General features: G+C 33.7%; 2 protein-coding genes across 2 annotated transcripts; one reads left to right on the plus strand and one right to left on the minus strand.

Annotated features, from left to right (window-relative positions):
- Positions 1–1449: 1449 nt before the first annotated feature.
- On the plus strand, positions 1450–2061 carry LOC112023265 (protein SRC1). The gene has a single exon (XM_024055885.2). The coding sequence runs from the start codon at positions 1515–1517 to the stop codon at positions 1800–1802; it is 288 nt and encodes a 95-aa protein (XP_023911653.1). The 5' UTR covers positions 1450–1514; the 3' UTR covers positions 1803–2061.
- A 7861-nt stretch (positions 2062–9922) lies between these two features.
- Positions 9923–13802, minus strand: LOC111993822 (protein NOI4). The gene is made up of 3 exons (XM_065780346.1): positions 13669–13802; positions 10957–11142; positions 9923–10275 (listed from the first exon to the last, which is right to left on the minus strand). Exons 1-3 carry the CDS (start codon positions 13672–13674, stop codon positions 10231–10233), a joined length of 237 nt encoding a protein of 78 aa, XP_065636418.1. The 5' UTR covers positions 13675–13802; the 3' UTR covers positions 9923–10230.
- Positions 13803–20670: the final 6868 nt, after the last annotated feature.

Raw genomic sequence — 20670 nt, forward strand, 5'->3', positions numbered from 1 at the left:
TTATTTTCAAGCCTAAAACTGTATTTGGATGCATTTTTAATGTATTTTCATGATAAATTATGTTCCAAAATGATAATTATGCTTCTAAAATAATTATCTTAATGATAATTACTTTAAAAAATCACAATATCTATCCAAATTAAATCTTTATCAGCTTATCTAAATCAATTCCCTTCAACATGATATATTTTCAGACTATACCTAACCAATCACAAAATCTATTTAATTAATTTTAATTAGTGATCACTCAAAATTAATTTTAATTAATTCTGAGTGATGAGCTACATCCAATCGAATGCATGATAACTGTTAAAACTTGATGTTCAGATATCTTTTTGATTGACCGTCTGATTGTGATTGTTGAACCCTCAAAATCAATTTTATGACAAGTGATGAATGAGTTAGTGAATAAAATACAACTATGTTTCTGAGTATATGAAATAACCATCCTGCCCTCTTTTATGGTTAAATTATGAATGCAAAATAGGGTGTCTACAAATTAAGAGGATGACTCAAAAACCGTGGAGGAAAAGATCTAATGAAAGGAGATGCAATGACCTTGTTGGAGAGAGAGAGAGATTTTTTTTTTTTGATAAGGAGAGAGAGAGAGAATTATGAGAAAAAAAAGTATAAGCTACCGTGCCTCCTAAATTTGGATTAAGCTCAATAGTATAATCTTATTTTGCCTAATAGGTACACAAATACGTGGGTTTTTTTTTTGGGGTTCATTGGGAAAGTTTTGGGTCTTATGCTATTTTAGCACATCTAAACGCGAATGCTCCTTTGACTTTTTTTTTTGTTTTGTTTTTTTTTTTTTTTTTTCGAACTAACACAAACTTATAGTTAGCCTAACCATAATTAGAAAATTTTTGGGCTCAAATGCAAAACTCAACCTTTACCTTTATTTTCATTCATTTCAATCTTTTAAATTTTAAGTTTATTTAATTAAAAATTTTCCATCAATTTTTGTTAAATGTTATGATTAATTATCTACTTATTTTTCTTCAAAAAAAAAAATAGTGGTTGAAAAATATATTTCAGAATTTTTTTATAAAAAATTTTAACGAAAGTTGACTAAAAAACTTTAATTGAATAAATTTAAAAATTAAATAAATGAAATAAATTTTGACAAGTTTTATAATTTAAGTTTTTTTTTTTTTTTTTCAATCCTGAAATTACCCGAGTTAGACTTTTTTTTATTTATTTTTTATTTAATTTAGCTTTGAAATAAGGTGGCATATTTTAGACCTTATATTTATTTAAGAGGACACTTTTCATTTTCACATTGAACGGGCGGGAGATCCAAAATTATATCAGGGGCCTTGCTGTTAGTGATAAGAGTTGACGTGTACACGGAAGGTGGGTAACAATGTAATTTCAAAAAGGCAAACACGGGTTGTACTGTAAGCCACTACTTGAATGCTTATATATATAGAGGAAGGAACCATGTGTATGCTTCAGATAAAGATCATCAAGATAAGAGAGAAACAAAGACAAAGTACGTAAAACAAACAATGGCAGGAATTATGCACAAGATCGAAGAAACCCTTCACATCGGAGGAGGAGGCCAAAAGAAAGAAGAGCAGCACAAGGGAGAACAACAGCATGCAGCAGCAGGAAGTGATCAGCACAAGGGAGATCAGCAGCACAAGCCTGAACACAAGGAAGGGGTTGTAGATAAAATCAAAGACAAGATCCACGGTGAAGGCCAGGGCAAGCCAGAGGAGGGGAAGAAGAAGAAGAAGGAGAAGAAGGAGAAGAAACATGATGGCCACGACAGCAGCAGCAGCGACAGTGATTAGATCGCTTTGCTCATCAAACTTCGATATTATATATCATCCAGATCTAATCTTATCTTTTTAGGTATTTTATTTATGTACTGCCGGAAATATGTGTTGTTACTACGTACGTACGTACACGTTCACGTATATGTAACACACATTTGTGTGAGACGTTCTACCACCTGGATCGTTCAACTTTGTGTGAGTTTTATTTTCTTGAAAAATCCGTGCGCTTTTATATATATAAAAGTATAAATAAATTTGTGATCCTTTTTTTTTTTGTTATAGTTGAAATTTTTCTTTATGACTTTATACCCTTGAATAATTTCTAGATCTGTTGGTTAGCTCAACTGCTCTAACGGATGGCTGAATTTGAATAGATGGTTGAATCTGAACCGATGATAAATATAGCAGAGGCCAAAGATTGAAATTCTCTTTAAAAAAAAAAAAAAAAAAAAGTAATCACCACGAGCTAACAGAGGCTGTAACTCTTTAAAAAAAAAAAAAAATTCCTGGATCTTCATGATATTTTCTTTGGCTTTTTTAGACATCAGGATGGATTAATTAACCTTGATTTGTCAAAAAAAAAAACTTTGATTAATCTTTATCTTGGTTCTTCAGTGCTTTGCAGGTATAAATTTGTCTACTTTCTTTGGCTTTTTTAGACATCAGGATGGGACACAGTCTGTTTTAACTTATTTAGGAAATTAACGAAAGAGATTGAATTTCAGCAATACGATTGTGGAAATTCTAAAAAAAGTATGAGAGAGGAAGAAAAAGTAAGGGAGAGGAAATGTTGAATTTCAATGGTATTACTGAAATTGGTGCCATTGAGTGGCTGTGAGAAGTGCTTGAAGTTTGTGGGTGTTCAAAAAAAATTTGTGGCAATTGCGGTAATATTATTGTCGAAAATGAAAAAAAAAAGGTTGTTGTCGAAATTTGGAGAAGGATTAAAAAATTATATAATGTGCTACGTTTATAATATTTTTACAATATATTACAAGTAATTTATTATTAGTTCAAATTTGAATTTAAGACTAAGATTACTTTTTTTAATTCAACAATAATTTTGTTACTTAAAATTTATTATCAAAATATTTTAAAAATTGTGTATACTTATTATTTTTTAAATTTGTGGCAATGACATTATCGAAATAAGAAAAAAATTTGTGACTGCCACAATGCTATTGTCGAAAATAGGAGGAAAAAAAATGTGCAAAAAAAAATGTTGTAATTGGTTTGTGGCACATTATATTTTTTTTTAATTCCTCTCCAGATTTTGATAATCACTTTTTTTTTTCTTATTTTACGGCAATGACATTGCTACAATTGCCACAAATTTTTTTTGAGCACCCACACACTTCAAGCACTTCTTACACCCACTCAGTTAGTGTGTAAAGGCAAAGGAAATTTCAGTAATATTATTGTCAAAATTTAACATTTTCTCTCTCCCACTTTTTCTCTTTCTCTCTCGTACTTCTGTTGAAATTTCGGCTATAATTCAGTCTCCCTCCTCAATTCTTTAAATAAATTAAAACAGTGATAGTAACACAAATAAATTCAAAATTCAACGATATTCAGCCAAAAGAAACGTTTGTCTACGTTCGATAACATCTAATTTAGTAAGGTGAGACACTTTGGCATCTGGATATAGCAAACACCAACTTGGGTAGATAACCCTAGATGTCATTCAGACCATTGTCCCGTTCTTTTGGAAACCAGCCCTAGGAGAGTCGTTCACCTGAGTAGACCCTTTAGGTTCCAAAGTTTCTAGCTCTCTGACCCCTCATTCCCAAATGTGGTGAATCAGGCTTGGAGACAACCAAGAAAGCTCCCAGAGGCTATTGAAAAATTCTCTAAAGAAGCTAGCTCATGGAACAAAAACCACTTCGGGAACATTTTTGGCAAAAAGAGAAGAATTATGACTCGACTAAAGGGTGTCCAATCGGCATTGGCTTCCAATCCCTCTTCCTCCCTTATTGATCTCGAAAACCACTTACTGAGAGAATTGGATGTTGTGCTTGATCAAGAAGCTGAATTATGGGCTCTTAAATCCAGGATCAACTGGATGGTGCTGGGTGATAGAAACACCTCCTTCTACCATGTTTCTGCTCTTGCTAGAAGAAAGAGAAATCTCATTTCATCAGTTAAGAATGAGGTAGGAGATTGGCTGCTAGAGGAGCGAGAGGTCATGAATCATTTTAGAGAGGGATTTATGAATCTGTACTCCACTTCTCAAGAGTTTGCTGGTTGGGAATTGATTATCACTCGCAATGGCAACCAAAGCTCACAGACGAAGAGAAGGACAGCATTAATCATATGGTGACAGATGAGGAAATCACTACAGCCCTTTGGTCCATGAAGGCATACAAGGCCCCTGGATCGGATGGTCTCCATGCCGGCTTCTTTCAGAAGTTTTGGCTCATTGTAGGGGATTCGGTTAAGGAGGAGATAAAGCTAATTTTTGAGAATAGGAAAATCCCGGAGTACCTTAACAGAACTAACGTCGTGCTTATCCCGAAGGTGCAAGGGCCAGAGTCCATTAATAACTATCGCCCCATAAGCCTGTGCAACTCAGTCTACAAGATCATTACTAAAGTCATTGTCAATAGAATAAGACCTTTCTTGGATAGGCTTATCTCTCCCTGCCAATGCGCTTTCGTCCTAGGTAGAAGGGGAGTGGACAACGCGATTATTGTGCAGGAGATTATTCACACTATTGGCAAAACAAAAGGGAGAGCGGGATACATGGCTGTGAAGATTGATTTGGAAAAGGCCTATGACAGGCTTGAACGGAGTTTTATAAGGGGATGTTAAGAAGATACAATCTACCCAATAATCTTATTGAGCTAATTATGAGTTGTATTTCAACAATCTCAACTTCTATTCTCTTTAATGGGGGTAATTTAGACTCCTTCTGCCTATCTAGAGGTATAAGACAAGGTGATCCTATCTCTCCTTATATCTTTATCCTCTGTATGGACTTCCTTGGTCAGCTGATCCAAGAGAAATGCGAGGCTAAGAAATGGTGTCCAGTGAAAGCTTCAAGGAGCGGCCCTTCTTTCTCTCACCTATTCTTCGCCGACGATCTTGTTCTTTTTGCCAAGGCCAACTCCGACAACTGTTTAGCCATCAGGGAGGTCCTAGATACGTTCTGCAAATTTTCAGGACAATCCTTGAGTGTAACTAAATCTAGAGTATTCTTTTCCCCAAATGTCAGCCAAGATAACAGAGAGGTCTTAAGCGACATGCTCGGATTCCAACAGACATCTTGTTTAGGGAGGTACCTTGGATTTCCCATTAAGCACCAAGGAAGGGCGAACCAGGATTTCAATTTTGTCTTGGATAGGGTGAAGAGGAAGCTTGCGGGTTGGAAGGCAAATCTGCTGTCCATGGCGGGTAGAGCAGTCCTTATTCAAGCATCATCCTCAACCATCCCCGCCTACGTCATGCAAAGCAATTTACTACCTGAGAAGGTTCTGGAAGGAATTGATAGAGTTAACAGAAACTTTTTGTGGGGATCTACGGAGAACAGCAAAAAGATGCATTGGGTAGGATGGAAGAAGGTAACCAGACCGAAGGAGGATGGTGGACTGGGGCTTCAAACAGCAAAAGGGAGGAACACAACACTCCTTGCTAAATTAAATTGGAGATTCCACACGGAAAGTAATGCTTCTTGGGCAAAGGTCTTGAAACTGAAATATTGCAACCGCCAACGTCTCAATGCCAGGAATGAGAACATGCTGCCTAGCTCCAGAATTTGGAAAAGCTTAAAAAAGGGAGAAGTCATCTTTAAGAAAGGGGTTAAATGGACTCCGGGTTATGAAAGCAACCTTGATTTCTGGAATGATAACTGGTCCAATTTTGGTCCATTGAGGAATGTCATTCAAGGCCCTTTAACCTGTAGTTCCTCCAAGTTAAAAGTTAAGGATGTGAGAGTCTCAGGAAGCTGGAATTGGCCAATCATTCAAATGGACCTCCCTGTTGATATCATAAGGGAGCTTCAAGCCACTCCGATTCCCATTACTGCCAGGATAGAGGATAGACTGGCCTGGAAATTTTCTAGCAAAGGAGATTTTGATCTTAAAAGTGCCTACCATTTAACCTTAGAGCCCACGGTGGAAGTGCCCTTTAAGGGGAAGTAGGTTTGGAAGCTGAAGACTTTGCCGAGAATTCAAGCCTTTGTGTGGAGATGTATGCACCAAAGTATTGGGGTCAATCTGTGTCTCTTGGCAAGAGGAATTCCAACTGATCCCAGGTGTCCCTGCTGCCAAGGAGAACCTGAGACTATCTTACATGCCCTCCGTGACTGTCCAATAAGTAAGAGTGCCTGGGTCAAGCTGGGAAAGCAGTCTACAGACTCTTCCTTCTTCTCTGCTAATCTACATGATTGGCTTATAGCTAATGCCAACTCTCAAGCTATGCATCACCAAGGCCCAGGTCAGTGCCCGTGGTATCAAGTTTTCCTTTTTGCAATCTGGTTTATTTGGAAAAGTAGAAATCAATGCTTGTTCAATAACAAAAACCCAAATCCCAATATTGTCAATGAGATTTTAGACCGTGCGTTTGAATTCACTCACTGTGCTTGTACTACTCTGGAAAAGAAAAGGAGGATTATGATGAGCATCCGATGGGAGAAACCATGTAGTGGATGGTTTAAACTTAATACGGATGGTTTGTCTTTAGGAAACCCAGGCTTAGCTGGTGGAGGGGGCCTGATTAGAGATGAAAATGGTGATTGGGTAGTTGGTTTTGCTAGGAGAATTGGGGTTGCTAGCAGCTTTATGGCTGAACTGTGGGCCCTTCGTGATGGTCTTCTCCTATGTCTTCAATCCCATGCCCAAGCTCTCGTAGTTGAGATGGATTCCAAAGATATTGTTGATAATCTCTCTACTCATGCTGCAGCTAGCACTATCACTTCTGCTATTATGGAAGATTGCAAGTAGCTGGTTGCTCAAATCCCCCAAGTAAGGTTCAACCATGTCTACAGAGAAGTGAATAAGTGTGCAGACTTTCTTAATAAACTAGGTGCCTCCCTTGAGGTTGATTTTAATGTTTTTTCAAGTTCGCCTGTGGACCTTTTGAGCTTGTGGGAGGCAGATGCCCGTGGTCTGTATTGTAACAGACTCTGCCCTGCCCAGGGGCGGAGGGAGGGGGGGGCGAGGGGGGGCACTTACCCCTCCTACACAAGACCAAAAAAAAAAAAAAAAAAAAAATCTCAATTAAGTGAATTCACGTTACCTTTTCAACTTTTCTAGTAGTAGTAGACTTCTATTCTTAGTACAATTCTATATATAAAATTAATAGATCCCACTTAGTAAACTTGATAGACTAGACAAAGCCACATGTAGAATTTTTTTATGTGTCAAGTTTCTTTCTTGGATAGCCAACTTGAGACATACATCCATGACATGCAGTCCACTGAAGAGTTTTTAGCAGTTAAAAGAATTGGATAGCTTGCTAAAAAGATGGTAAAAATGAAAAAGAATGTTTCATATTCATTGGTTTACTCATTAGTGACTTTGGTATTGATCTTACCAGTTACAATAGCTACTGTTAAAAGAGCTTTTTCAGTAATGAACATAATTAAAAATCAATTACGCAATCGAATAGGAGATCAGTGATGAATGATTGCTTAGTCACATATATTGAGAAAGATATATTCAAGACTATTGAGTGTGAATAAATTATGCAGCGGTTTCAAAATATAAAAAATCGCCAAGGGCAATTGAGTAAAATAAGCTAGTTATGAAAAAATAAATTTAAGTTTACATTTTATGTTAGATTCTATATAACAATTACGTTATCATATAGTTGTTTACTTATTTTGTTATTAATATCGATTAATTTTTTTTAGATTAAGTTTTTACTTCCAATCTTGCCCCTCCTGACCTAAATTCCTGGTTCCGCCACTGGCCCTGCCCCTGCTTTTGCTGTTTAGTTTCTTGTGTATTAATTCCTTTTCTACCAAAAAAAAAAAAAAGAAAAAAAAAAAGATAACATCTAATTTCGTAAAGTATTCTATCGGTGGTGTTGCAGGTGTACGGTACGGTGTCATTGAAAGAGCATGCATCGATCTCCATCTGTTTACTAAAAACGAGAGGAATTAAAAAAATCCACCCCAAAAAAAAAAAAAGCTTTAAATCATTTGCCTTTGTGTGTGTGTGTGTGTGTGTGTAGTAGCTAGCTAGCTGGCTCTACTTTTTGTGCGTGTGTAGTGGTAGCTAGCTAGCTCTACTTACGACTTACGTACGAGTGATGTTATAGGTAGCGCAAGCTCTGAATAAATGTGACACCCGTATTTACAATATGGGGCTATGGCATGATAATAAGGATGACAGTACGATGTTTCTCTTTTGGTGACTAAACTATATGTTTTATTATTTCAGCAAAATATATATGAATGTTCTCTTTTGCCCAATGGCTCTTTTTCTCTTAACAATATGAGTTATTCACTAACTAAATTAAGGAGCTTGATTATGGTAAGTGTGCATGATTTATTAGCAGATTTATCCATTCCATACTCTATATATTTCATTCTACGTTTCCGACCAACCACCACCATTAACAACCCACACCACCTTCTATTCAAACCGGATCACCGGATCATATCTCACACACACACACACACGTACGTATATTTATACATACAACACATATATCATAATCGAGTAATAAAACACATTTGAAGTAACACATACTACTCTGACAAACACCTAAATTCACTGAAGCAAGCTTAAAAAATTTTGGGAGGATTATAGGAACATTGTATGTGGATGTGGATGTGTTATTAGGAATAATCTTCAGCCCAATATTTCAGTGCTACCTGGGCAGATAAAGATGATAAATTTTATTTTTATGAGTTGTAGAAATCCATCAATTGGTTAGAACACAAGTCGATAAGCCCAAGCTGAAGACTTACCCAATTAGATATTCATGGACGGGAATTAGCCATGAGGCCCGCCTAAGGCCTATATTTGATTTTTATGATTCATTCTCAAGGTAAAAGCAATGTACATATGTAATTACGAGTTTGGGTTACGTCTAGTGTTCAGGACTTGAAATTGGACTCGTTGGAATTGTGACATGTGTCTATTTTTAGACACGTGTCATCATCTGACCAGATCCAGTGTATTGGAAACAGTAGACCCAAACCCCCCCTAATTACACATGCATATATTAGAAAAGTTTGAAACGGTGTCATTCAAATTTGATTTTAAACTCATTATCTACAGTACACCCATGCAGGGGCCACCCATGGGTTCTAAACTCAAAAGTATAATAATATAAATCTTAAAAATAAATGGATGTACAAGTTTAGAGAACTCTGAATCACTTTCTTCTCAACAAAGCATGACTTACATCCTCCGAACTTTGGGATGTACAAGTTTAGAGGCCGCTAGATTTCGTGGGCTCGCCTCTGTTTGTAGTTTCCAACACAGATCTCGCCATTCTTGGGTTCTGCCGCTGTTCATGGGTTTCCATACGTTCCCCTCCCTTTCTCTACTTCACTCTTTGGGTTTGGTTCCGTAAGTTCTGACTTCTACAAAGAATGTGAAGTTGAAGAGAATATATATATATATATATATATATGAGTTGAGTTGAAGTTTACTTATGATTTAATTCTAAGTAATATTACACAAATTATTAACTTGTTATAGAATTTATATTTTGAAAATCTATTATATATATATATATATTTAACACTCATACTAATTTTCATGTTAATTAGATATTATTTTATAATTCAATCCATAAACTCATATTTTATATATTATTTTAAACTACAAAAATATAAATTTAAAAAAAATTGACCGTATTGATTTTTGAAGATCACATAAAGAACATACAAAAATAATGTGATCCAATAGTAAATTGTCAAAATTCATACAAAGGTTTTTAAAGTTTGATTGATTTTAAAGTTTCCTTTTGTTAATCTTGTATGGCATAAAAAATATGGAGGTTTTTATTTGCCTCAATAATGCTCCTTTTGGTTGCTGCGAAACCAGAAGAAAAAAATAATAAAACTAAATTCTGATGCTAATAATTTCATTATTTGGCACTCCAGATAATATGAATGTATTTCCCTACCTTAGCTGAGCGTTAAAAAAAAAAAAAAAAAAAGAATACTTTTCTTAAAATTTGATAGGTAATACAATACAAATAAGAAGAGAAAAAGATGTCACAAGCAAAGCTCTACAGATCTAGAGTAATACAACGCCCAGATGGGAAGAAATAGCTCACATTCTAATAAATAAACCACAACATCAGTACATATAGATACAATAAGTGTTTTGTCTTCTTTACCTATTCCCTCACAAGTTCTACAACAGCACACACTAAATTCCAGTAGAGCCCATCATGGCTCTTCAACTCCCATCTTCTTTGGGGCAATATGGTGGAGCTAGTTACAGGAAAACATGCCTCTTAAGTTGAAGCGCTGACCTTCTCAGGATTTTGTAGGTGGGTCTTGAAAGCAGCAAAACCATTTTTTCTGAAAATCAGTGAATCATCCACAATACAAATCAGCTTATGCAAAGTGTGTGGCTGTGGCAGAAATGACAGTCCAATCTCACACCACTTTTTTCCCTATTCTAGGGATATAGAAAGCGAACACAATTGATTGGGGTGGGGGCAATGGAGTAAGAACAGCCAATTTATATAAACAACTACATAAATGAACCTCACAGGATAAAATTAGAGCTGCTAACATTTCTTTTGATGGTCACAGTCCTTCTATTTTGTTTGTTAATTCAATAGTTAAAGCAAGGAAAGGGAAATTTGAACCCTAAATGTCTCATTTGGAAACGCTAGGAGGTGCCAACCAATTGAGCTACAATGCTCTTGTCCAGCCTTTCTATTTTGTCAATCATACTCTTTTTTATTATCTGAATGGCATTTGTAGACCTAAGAAAAATCCTTTGAGTGACCCTGAGGTGTGATACATGACCAAGATTCTTTTAGCACTACAATTGTACTCTGTAAGAAAAAAGTGCAAAGTTCTAACAATTAATCAAACTTCTACTTATCAAAAAAAAAAAAATATATATATATATATATCAAACTTTCTACTTATGATGTAGCAAAAATAGATAGCAGTTGGCAACCTCGGAAATTTATTCAATTGCGGGGAGAGAGAGAGAGAGAGAGAGAGAGAGGTGCAATAGCATCTTACAGCCTGAGGCTTGGCAGGATCAACTCCAGGCTTGATTTGAGAATCACCCTTTCCCGGTGACTCTGGTTTGCCACCTGTTTTTTTCTCATCTCTAGCCTTATTAAAAATCACAGTAAATCCTTCAGCTGAAGCAGGATCATTGACATCCCATTCACCAAATTTTGGTAGTGGTTGACCCTTGTCCTGCTGAAGAAACAGAACGGTAAAAAGAACTTATTATATCTCTGATTGCTGTTCAAGGCAAAGGACAGCCACATAACAATAAATAAATAATCATGTTCACAAATGTCATTTAATCAATCACTAAGAAATATGGACCCCAAAGGGTAATACTAAAATCCTAATTGTCCTCCCCTGATAAACTTTAGAAATGGAACTATAATTAACCCCCATCACAATTAGCAAGAAAAGTCATTTAATTCAACCCAAAAACTTCTCATGTTCTCTGGTAGAACTGTACATAAGCACAAAAATAATTCAATATCTGGAGACAAGAGAAAGAGATGTTATGGAGGACTCTCCATCCACCATGAAGTAGGATAAGCTTCGAAAAGGAATCAAACCCTCATGCAGTCATAAACAAAGTTTGAATACGTTTGTTAAAAGCTGATTGCCATAATTCAAGCATGCAAATTCCCAAAGGCAAAGCATGATATAACAGAGCAAGTTACATATATTAATCATAAGTCGTTACTAGTCCCATCAAGTCTGCAACAGGCATCAACGTGATCATTTCCAGGAAAGAAGCAGACTACTTAACACACTCATCCAAAAGCAAAAGCAAAGCGTATGACAGATACCTTCATCATTTTACCTAGGTTGATTGGCCAATCATAAGACTGCAATAAGTATTGATAATCCTTCCATAAAGCTTTGGGATGCCTCAAACGAGAGGCATTCTTTTATTACATGACCTCAACATTATATCAGGCATGTCAACCCCACTAAGCAATCATACAATGAATGGAGTAGCTACAGCTCCATACACCTTGCAAAGCATCCAACCAACACTAGCAAATTCACCTCATCCTAAGCATCCACCCCCTTGACTTGCTAAATTACTTTAATAGATTGTAACTTCAGTTTGAATCACTACAAAAATGTAATACCAAAATTGCACTGCCAGCCCATTTATTTTAGCTTTACATACACTTATGGTTGATTATTTTGGGTAAAGGTAGACTTGAACTGACCCAGGTTAGTTCAGCTCTGTGAAATCTACTGAAAGGTATATACAAGATATTAAGTAATTTTCCTTTACTTTCCAGTGCCATAGGATTTCTTGCATTCTCTATAGTTTTCGAATACGTGGCAATTTGTTGTTTTTCACACCTTAATTCAGCTTTGGGTCAGTCCAATCCCAAATATCAGTGGTGATTGCTCATGTGCATTAACGAAAAATCATTTTATGTTAAAAATACCATGCAACGCCAAATACATCTTGAAACTAAATCGATTATTCACTGGGCTCAAAACCAGCACAGCTAGTCATGGATATAAAATCAGTCATTCATTCCCAGTTTACCAAAATTCATTATAAAGACCAAACATAAGGAATTGCAGAATTAAGTAACAAACTTTGGTATCCACAAACAATCTAAAGGATAACTGGGTCGGCCAGGTAGCATATCCTCTTTTGCTAAAGTGTTTTGTAGGGATGGGGGTTATGAGTGAAATGTTAGGTGATACATACATGTATATTCAAGAAATCCCACATACAAAACACTAGACTACTGCTTAACCATATAACAAAGCCTCAAAAACACTACTCATTAATAAGCATTCACTAAAACACACAAAAGCTGCAAATTACCAAGAGCAATTCTGCCAAATTATCAGTAATTTACAAACCCAATGAGTTGGTCTTTGGACACTCGCCCCGAGTCAATAAAACCCACGGGCAACTGACCCCACCTGCCAAAACTAGTTACCGGGTAATCCAAGGGCATTCAACCTTGAAAAACCCATAACCCCTACCTCCACCCATCACCTTTGGAGAGGAGGAAGCGCCCATTTGAGCCGGAGCTCATCGACACAATACCAAGAGCAATTTACCAGCACAATATTACAGCCATATCATCATAGATCCACACAAAGCTCCTCTACATAGCAAACAGATTCTCAAATCAAGTCATTAACTTACTTAATCAGCACCTAACAACCAAACGACAAAAACAACAAAAAGCATTTAGCTAAAACAAAAAAGCTTACTCACTTTGCAACCAAACACAAACTCAAAGCTCTTTCCTTTCCATTCTTCACTAAAACATTTAACATTCGAATTAATTCATTAACTTAATCTTTCTTTTTTTTCCTTTTTTGGTAATAAACTAATAATTCATTAAAAAAAATAAAAAAGTTATCAAAAAAAAAATTGAAATACCCAATAAGTCAAAATTGAAATACCCACAAACCATTGACTTATAAAATTCGTGAATTTCAGCCAAAGAAGCTAATATAACAAATAAAGATTCAGAAAATAAAATAAAATACTCAAATGTTGCTCAAATTTTTTTTTTTTAAATAATAAGAAGAAAGATTATATATTTAAATTAAAATCCTAGCATAACCAAAAGGATCAAATCAAAATATTCAACAAGAAACCAAAAACTGAAGCTGAGGAATCGATCAAGAATTGTATCAAATCGAGCACAGAGAATCAAAGAGACGCAAACTTTTAGAGAGAGAGAGAGAGAGAGAGAAAGGACATACCGACATGAATTCGAGAGAGAGAGAGAGAGCTTGCCTTTCTGGGAAAAGAAAAATGACTGCAAAGCAATAAAGCTAAAGAAAAAAAAAAAGAAAAAAAAAAACCAGAGAGAGAGAGAGAGAGAATTTTTTAGTGAGAGAAAGGAAGAGAGTCTTTTAGAGAGAGAAGGGAATGTGATGTTTGGGCCAAAAATATGGGCCTGTACTGTAATAAACGTCTGTGGAAACGGAACGGCGTATAGTGGGGTTTAGATCACGGCGTTATGTTTTATGGGAACGCCCGTTAATCCGGCGTCATTGGTGACGTGGGTAAGCACTCAAAAGAGAGAGTATGTACTTTTGACGTAAGATAGTAAGAATTTACTTTACTTTTTTATTAAAATATTCTAAAATATTCTAGATTAAATTATTTATTTTTTAAATTATTAAATTTTTTATTATTTTATTATTTCTCTTTCTTTACAAATAACCATCATCATTCACTCTTTTTTTAAATCCGTCCTCAAGATTTGTAACTAAATACTTTATATTAAATTATCTATTTTATATTATATTTTATCAATATATTAACTTTTCTTTATTTTTTAATTATTTTTCTTTTTTTTACAGTTAACCATCATTATTCAATTTTTTCCTTTATCTTCAATGTGCATAAAAAAAAAATAAAAAAAAATAACCTCATCATACGCGCTTTGCGCGTGCAATGAAGCTTTTTTTTTTTTGTCTAGTGTTATAATTTTTTTTTTTAATTTTGGATAAGTTTGTTTTGAAAACATAAATTACTAGAAGAATGTAATATTTTGTAGGCATTTTAAGCGGAGTTGGAGATATATTTTTACTGAGTTATCTTCAAATTTTTTTCCCTGTTTAACATAAGGTTTAGTAATTGAAGGAATATAGTAGAGTTGAAGCAATTCAATTTTTTGAACATTAAGTTTGAAAACCAGTAGAGAGTAGTCCTATTTAGTAAGCTATGCTTAGGTAAGAGCTAAAATTTAGGAGTTTTTAAAATTGACAATTATACATATATAACTCTATTATTTAAGCTTTATAAATTAGTAAATTTAAAAATATTTTAAGCATCAAAATTGAAGATCTAAAAAACACTTTAAATAATAATATAGACAATAAAAAATAAATAGTGCCATCTTTCATGCCAGAATACATAAAAAAAATAAATAAATAATAGCAACGTAAATTTACACACTATACCAAGTATTCATTTTTAGTACTGTACCAAGTGCTCTAAATAGTAACGGAAATGGAGGGTGGTGAGCTGGCAAACGGAGTCAAGGGTGGAACTGTTAAGACTGTACTGGCGCACAGAAGAGTGTACGTTCTTGACTTGCTGGCAATGTTTTCTAAGCGTCTTTAGGCTTTTCCACGTCTTAAATAAATAATTAATTAACTTTTATTTATAAAGATTTTATATATATATATATATATAGCTTAGGCAAAGAGATTTATTTATTAAAGTAAAAGTAAATTAGGAAGATTTTTAGTTGAATAAAGGTCAAATCCTCCACACTTGGCTAAACATCATTAAACATCATTTTCTTAAAATTTTATTAGCTCATCAATAATTTAAACTAATCAATGACTCATATGATGCATGGAAAGTTTAATCAACTGTGATTTTTTTTTTCTCTTCATTTTTGATTTAAATATGAAATTTGATAATTATAAAAACATTTATTCTAATTATGCTTGTATATATGATACGTCAAGATTTTAATGATGACTTTATATATAGAATAATGACGTGTAAAATTGTGAGGTTTCAAAAGTTTATGTGACAAACTCTTGAAATCAATCGAAAATCAAACATCGAAGAAAAATAGGCCATTGTGTTAGTTTCAACATTGGCCCTTTTAGGTTTATGGTTAATCTGAATTTCATCAAACTCTACAAAAAGAGTTTAGGGCTCTTTTTGTGTGTTGCTACTTTGTTACGATTACTTGGTACTTAGCAATGACTTGTCTCACAACTAATTGAAAATCGCCCTTATTAACGTTAACATAGATGGATTGTGTGCTTCGCATATGGACAAGCAAGAGAAATAGATGAGCAAAAGGTGTCAAGGCATGGAGTAAAAAATAGCCCGAATCTCATGTAAGACAACTAAATGCACCTTGAGGTGCTACCAAGGAACTAGGGAACATTCTCGAGCACATGATAGGCAATTGAGAGATATTATAGATAAGTACCAAAACAATGCTAATTAATATTTATTTAAATAATAATTATGAGTAAAATTTTAAAAATCTTATGAAATTTTTATTTCCATGCTTGAAAAAGGTTTTGAGTTGTGTCAAATTGAAATGTGGAAAATACCCAAAAATGTTTTATGTTGAAATGAATATAAACATTTTTTAGTAGTTTATAAGCATTTAAATATTCAATTGTATAGGTTCCAGTTAGCTTAACTGATAAAATTAAAAAGTATTAATTAATTATGTATTAAAAAATAGGATGAAGATTTAATTGATTTTTTTTTTTTTTTTGAGTATAAAATAGGTAATCCTCCTCTCACCTACTAGTAAATTCTTAAATATTTGGTATGGGGAATAATTTTATGATAACAATAACTACAATATTGTAGTTAAAGTTATTTAGGAGGATATTGTTGGCCAAATTTTGATAAAGACAATCCATAGCCAAACTCAATGCAACTTAACAAAATTAAGCTGCCGTGGGGACTTTTCCTACTCTCATGTCATGTCTCCCATTTAATTGATAAGGATGTACATTCTTTTCGACTTTCCCATCGTCCTTCCCTTCCAACACCGGCACACCACATTACTTTAATGAAGTCAATGAATAGTATGTATTGCTTTCTTTGCATTTGTTATTAAGAATTTTCTTTTTCCTTTTTCTTTCTTTTTTTTTTTTTTTTTAACACCAATTCATTAGTGTTCTCTTTTTTCTTTCTTATGTAAAATGGGAGACTTATAAGTCACAACCATTATGATGAGCAGGTCAAAGGTTCAAATATTCAGGGAGATTAAAGAAAGGGTAGCTAGCCAAGAAAATTATGGGACAGAAGGAAAGATTGATATAAATGGGGTAAAGAGGTATTAATCAAAGCAGTGTCTCCGTATATTCCAACCAATGTATTAAGTTACTTCAAACTCCCAGCTATTCCAACTTATGTAATGAGATAGAAGCCATGACACAAAGATTTGAGTGGGGGCAATTGTCAATTTGTCATAGACACAAAAAGGTTGAAAAAGTTGGATAGAATATTAGCTAGCTTGTAGCTTCCCAATATAGGTGCTTAAACTTCAACATTTCAATTGTTAGAAAGCAACTCCTTGCAATTTAAAACCAAAATTTTATAATAAGGACTAGAGATGTTACACATAATATAATTGTAAACCAATGATAAATCAATTTGTATTCTCAAAATAATAATAATAATAAGTCAATTTGTAGAATGAGAAAGGCCACTAAACCAAGTCCTTCTCTTACTACCTAATTTGTCATGACAGCTAGCAAAGTAGCCTTTGTACATACTTCTCTCTTTAAAACTAGGCTTTAGGAATACGAAACCAATGCAACCTCACAAATATTAATTTCGAGAATAGTTTATAAACTTAGGCTCTAATTAATCCCTTTACCAATTTAGCACCTTCAACTTAAATAAAAATATACTAAATAAGTGTTAGATTAAAAAAAAAAAGACACTAATTTCTAGATCTATCAATATGATATTGTAATGCATAAATATTGTAACCTTTTTTGATAATCTGCTTAAATATTGTACCTATCTCAGTATGTAGATTGAGATTGATTGTGCATTTTTGGTAGAGAGGAAAAGTTGAAAGACAGAAGAAAGTGTGGAAGGAAAGTAAAGATAGAAAAGTGAGAAAAGAAAAAAAATTGTTTACCACTATACGTCTAACACAGGGCTTGTCCCTTGAGATCATCTCAAAATGGGAGGGGAAAAAGACAACAAAAAATGTTATGTTTAAGTGGGATAATAATTTCCTATTAAAAAAAAGAACAAAGTTTGGGTACAGTACTTTAAGTATTGTTCTTTATATTTCCTTCTTTGGATTTAGTTATATGGCTGCTTAACAAAAAAATACACTTCCATTCTATGAGAAAAAAATCCATATGGTAGAATCTTAAAAAGAGAACCTAAAGACACCTAAGTATTGTACCTAAATCTTACCCTAAAAAAATGTTAGTATAATAATTGTACTCTTCTAATTTATCAAAAATAATTTCAAGCAAAGATATTAATAAGAATTTAATGCAAGATGCCTCCTTCTATATCTTTCCACTTTTCATTATTTCTATCAAATACTTAAAATTGAAAATGACATCTATTCTTTCCTTTCTTTTCTTTATTCTTCCTCACTTTTTTCATCCTCCTTCAAAATAAAGCAAGAAGATCCATGAACCTACATTTTCTCTCTCCTTTTTTTTTTTAACGACTCTCTTCTTTTCTTGATTCTCTTTAGATATTTTACTTTTCTAAGTCTAGATGCTTTTACATTGACTTAGATTATACCCAAGTCATCATAAGAAATGTCCATGTTCATTAATAAGTTATGCCGTAAATATGAAATGACAACCTTGTATTTCACTTAAAAACAAAAACAAAAAAAAATCGCATTCACCAATGTTTCTGGTGTTTAGTTCCAAATGTCAAATTCATTTACCTACAACAAAAAAACTTCAGTCCCAAAATCATAGGATCAGTTGCTAATCCTCGATGGACTAATCAGACTCGAATTCTTTACCTATGCTTTGCCAATATATATATATATATTCTCACAAATCTCCCTTGCTAAAAATGCTGGAAAATTAATGTATCCAGTTCCAGTCATATAAATTTTCTATCAATCTCTCACTTATTTTTTATCTTGCACTTCTTTTCTTTTTCTTTTTCTTTTTCTTTTTATGGCTAATACTGATCTTAAGACAAATATTATCCTCCATAAGCATGTGGGCATGTGGCATTTGTTGCTCTTTATCTAAGGGGGGAAAAAGATTCAGGAGTGACAATGACCTTGGTGTGCATTTTTCACATTCGTTTTTACAATTGTCTAGCTTGGCAAGTGACTCACGTTACTTCCTCACCAAGGGTCCATGAAAGATTTGTTGGTAGAGGTAACAGTCAATTCAATTAAAAGAGAGATGATTACCCAAAAGAAAGAAAAAAAAAAAAAAAAAAAAATTTGAAAGTACATGGTGTGATGGTTTAGGCTTACAAATCCTATACTTAAACCAAAAATAAGTAAACATACGAGACATTGAGACTATATAGATAGAATCTAAATGGAAATAATTTCGAATTAAAAAAGGGGATTGGCTTGGATTTGTCCTTTTAAGTATATATTTGGTCCCTTAAAAAATAAGTATATATTTGTTTAAGCCTAAAATATGTTAATTTGGTTTTATTGAATCACTAGGTACAATTTTTTTAAAAGTATCACTATTCATTTTTTATCACTTATTTAGTTTCACATGAATCTTACTTTTAAAAATAAGCTAAATAAACTACAAAATTAAGCCATACAAAATGAACACTAAAACAGAACAAGAATGTTATTAGAGACAACTGAGCATATTGACCTCAAAGATTGGTGGAGATGAAGAATCTATCACTTAACCATATATTACAACTCCATGCATTAGTACATTCCTGCCTTTTCTTTTCTTTTTTATGACACTTTTCATTTGTCCTCTTTCATCTCTCTCCGTTTTAAACATATCATTAAATTTAATACTATAGAGTATAGATAAAAAAATTTTACATTTATCATTAATTTTGAAATATTTTAGTTAGTTGTCAAGTTTGCAAAACTATTTAACAAACTAGCATCTCGAGTTTTTGAAACTCGAGTTCAATGTAAAACTCAAGTCTATAAAACTCAAGTTCCAAAATGAGGTGGAAGAAAAAATCCATGTAGAACTCGAGTTTCTAAGACTCAAGTTACTTCATTAAGAAATATCGTTCGCCTGCATTTCTTCGTTCTGGGTTTTTTCATTTTCCTAGGGTTTTTTCTTCTTCTTCATCTTTAATTGGTTCATCTTCTACCAGGCTTTTTTTTCGTTTTGGGACTTGTTTATTCGAGGCCCTTGTTGTTTAATTTTCGATCGATTTGGGCAACAGTTGACAATCCCATGCCGAATCAGTCCACAACTTCATTGTTAAGGTTGGGTTTTTTTTTTTTTTTTTCTTGGTTTTTGAAAAAAATTTCATGTGGGTTTGTGATGTTCTGGGTTTCTTCTTCTTTGTTCTGCTGGTTTTCTTCTACTGGGTTTATCTTCTTTGTTCTACTAGGTTTCCTTCTTTGTTCTTCTTCTCCTTTTTGTGGAACTCAAGTTTTACAAACTCAATTTCCACGTGTCTTTTTTCTTCCACATCGGATTTGAACTCAAGTCTGAAAGACTCAATTTTCGTCACTAATCTCGACCCTTTAACACTCGAGACATTAGTTTGATAAAATGTTTCCAAAACATGCAAACTAAAAAAATAGTTGCTAACAATAATGTTACTCTACAAATTACCCCGAGTATAGATGCCACAACAAGAATAGACATTGCTTCTTTGTTTATGTAATTGGGATTGCATTGAGTTCTTGCTGATGGTCTTAGGTTTTGGTTAGTTTTATTACTCATCTAGATAGGGGGCTACCAAAGGCTATATGTGTTTTGTCCAAAACTCATCTGTAGTGAACTTAGTTTAACTTTGTTTCTTTTCATTTTATCAATTATTTACTCATGTTCAACATTTTAAAATCTCACTTTTTCTAGGTATAACTGTAATTTTGCTAATTTTCAGCAAAAATAATTTGCCATCCAAACGGCAAGACTTGCAAGAACAAGTTATAAGCTCTCAAAATCATAATCAAGAGGTATAGCTTGAATGTGAAATAAGGAAACTCAATTTTTATTTAGTTTGTAAAATTCCAAGAAACTTATAAATGAGAAAATCAAGAAAAGAATCTGGCTTATGAGCACAAGGCACGACACATGACAACAATTACA

The sequence above is a fragment of the Quercus suber genome, unplaced genomic scaffold (genome assembly GCF_002906115.3).
Source record: "Quercus suber isolate HL8 unplaced genomic scaffold, Cork oak 2.0 scaffold_233, whole genome shotgun sequence".
Taxonomy (NCBI): Eukaryota; Viridiplantae; Streptophyta; class Magnoliopsida; order Fagales; family Fagaceae; genus Quercus; species Quercus suber.

Bases quoted from the DNA above. Each gene is read 5' to 3' on its own strand.
- LOC112023265 (XM_024055885.2), top strand. From the start codon at position 1,515: ATGGCAGGAATTATGCACAAGATCGAAGAAACCCTTCACATCGGAGGA.
- LOC111993822 (XM_065780346.1), bottom strand. The intron at 10,276-10,956 runs GTAAGATGCTAT...ACTGATTTTCAG, and splicing joins ATCCTGCCAAGCCTCAGGCT to AAAAAATGGTTTTGCTGCTT.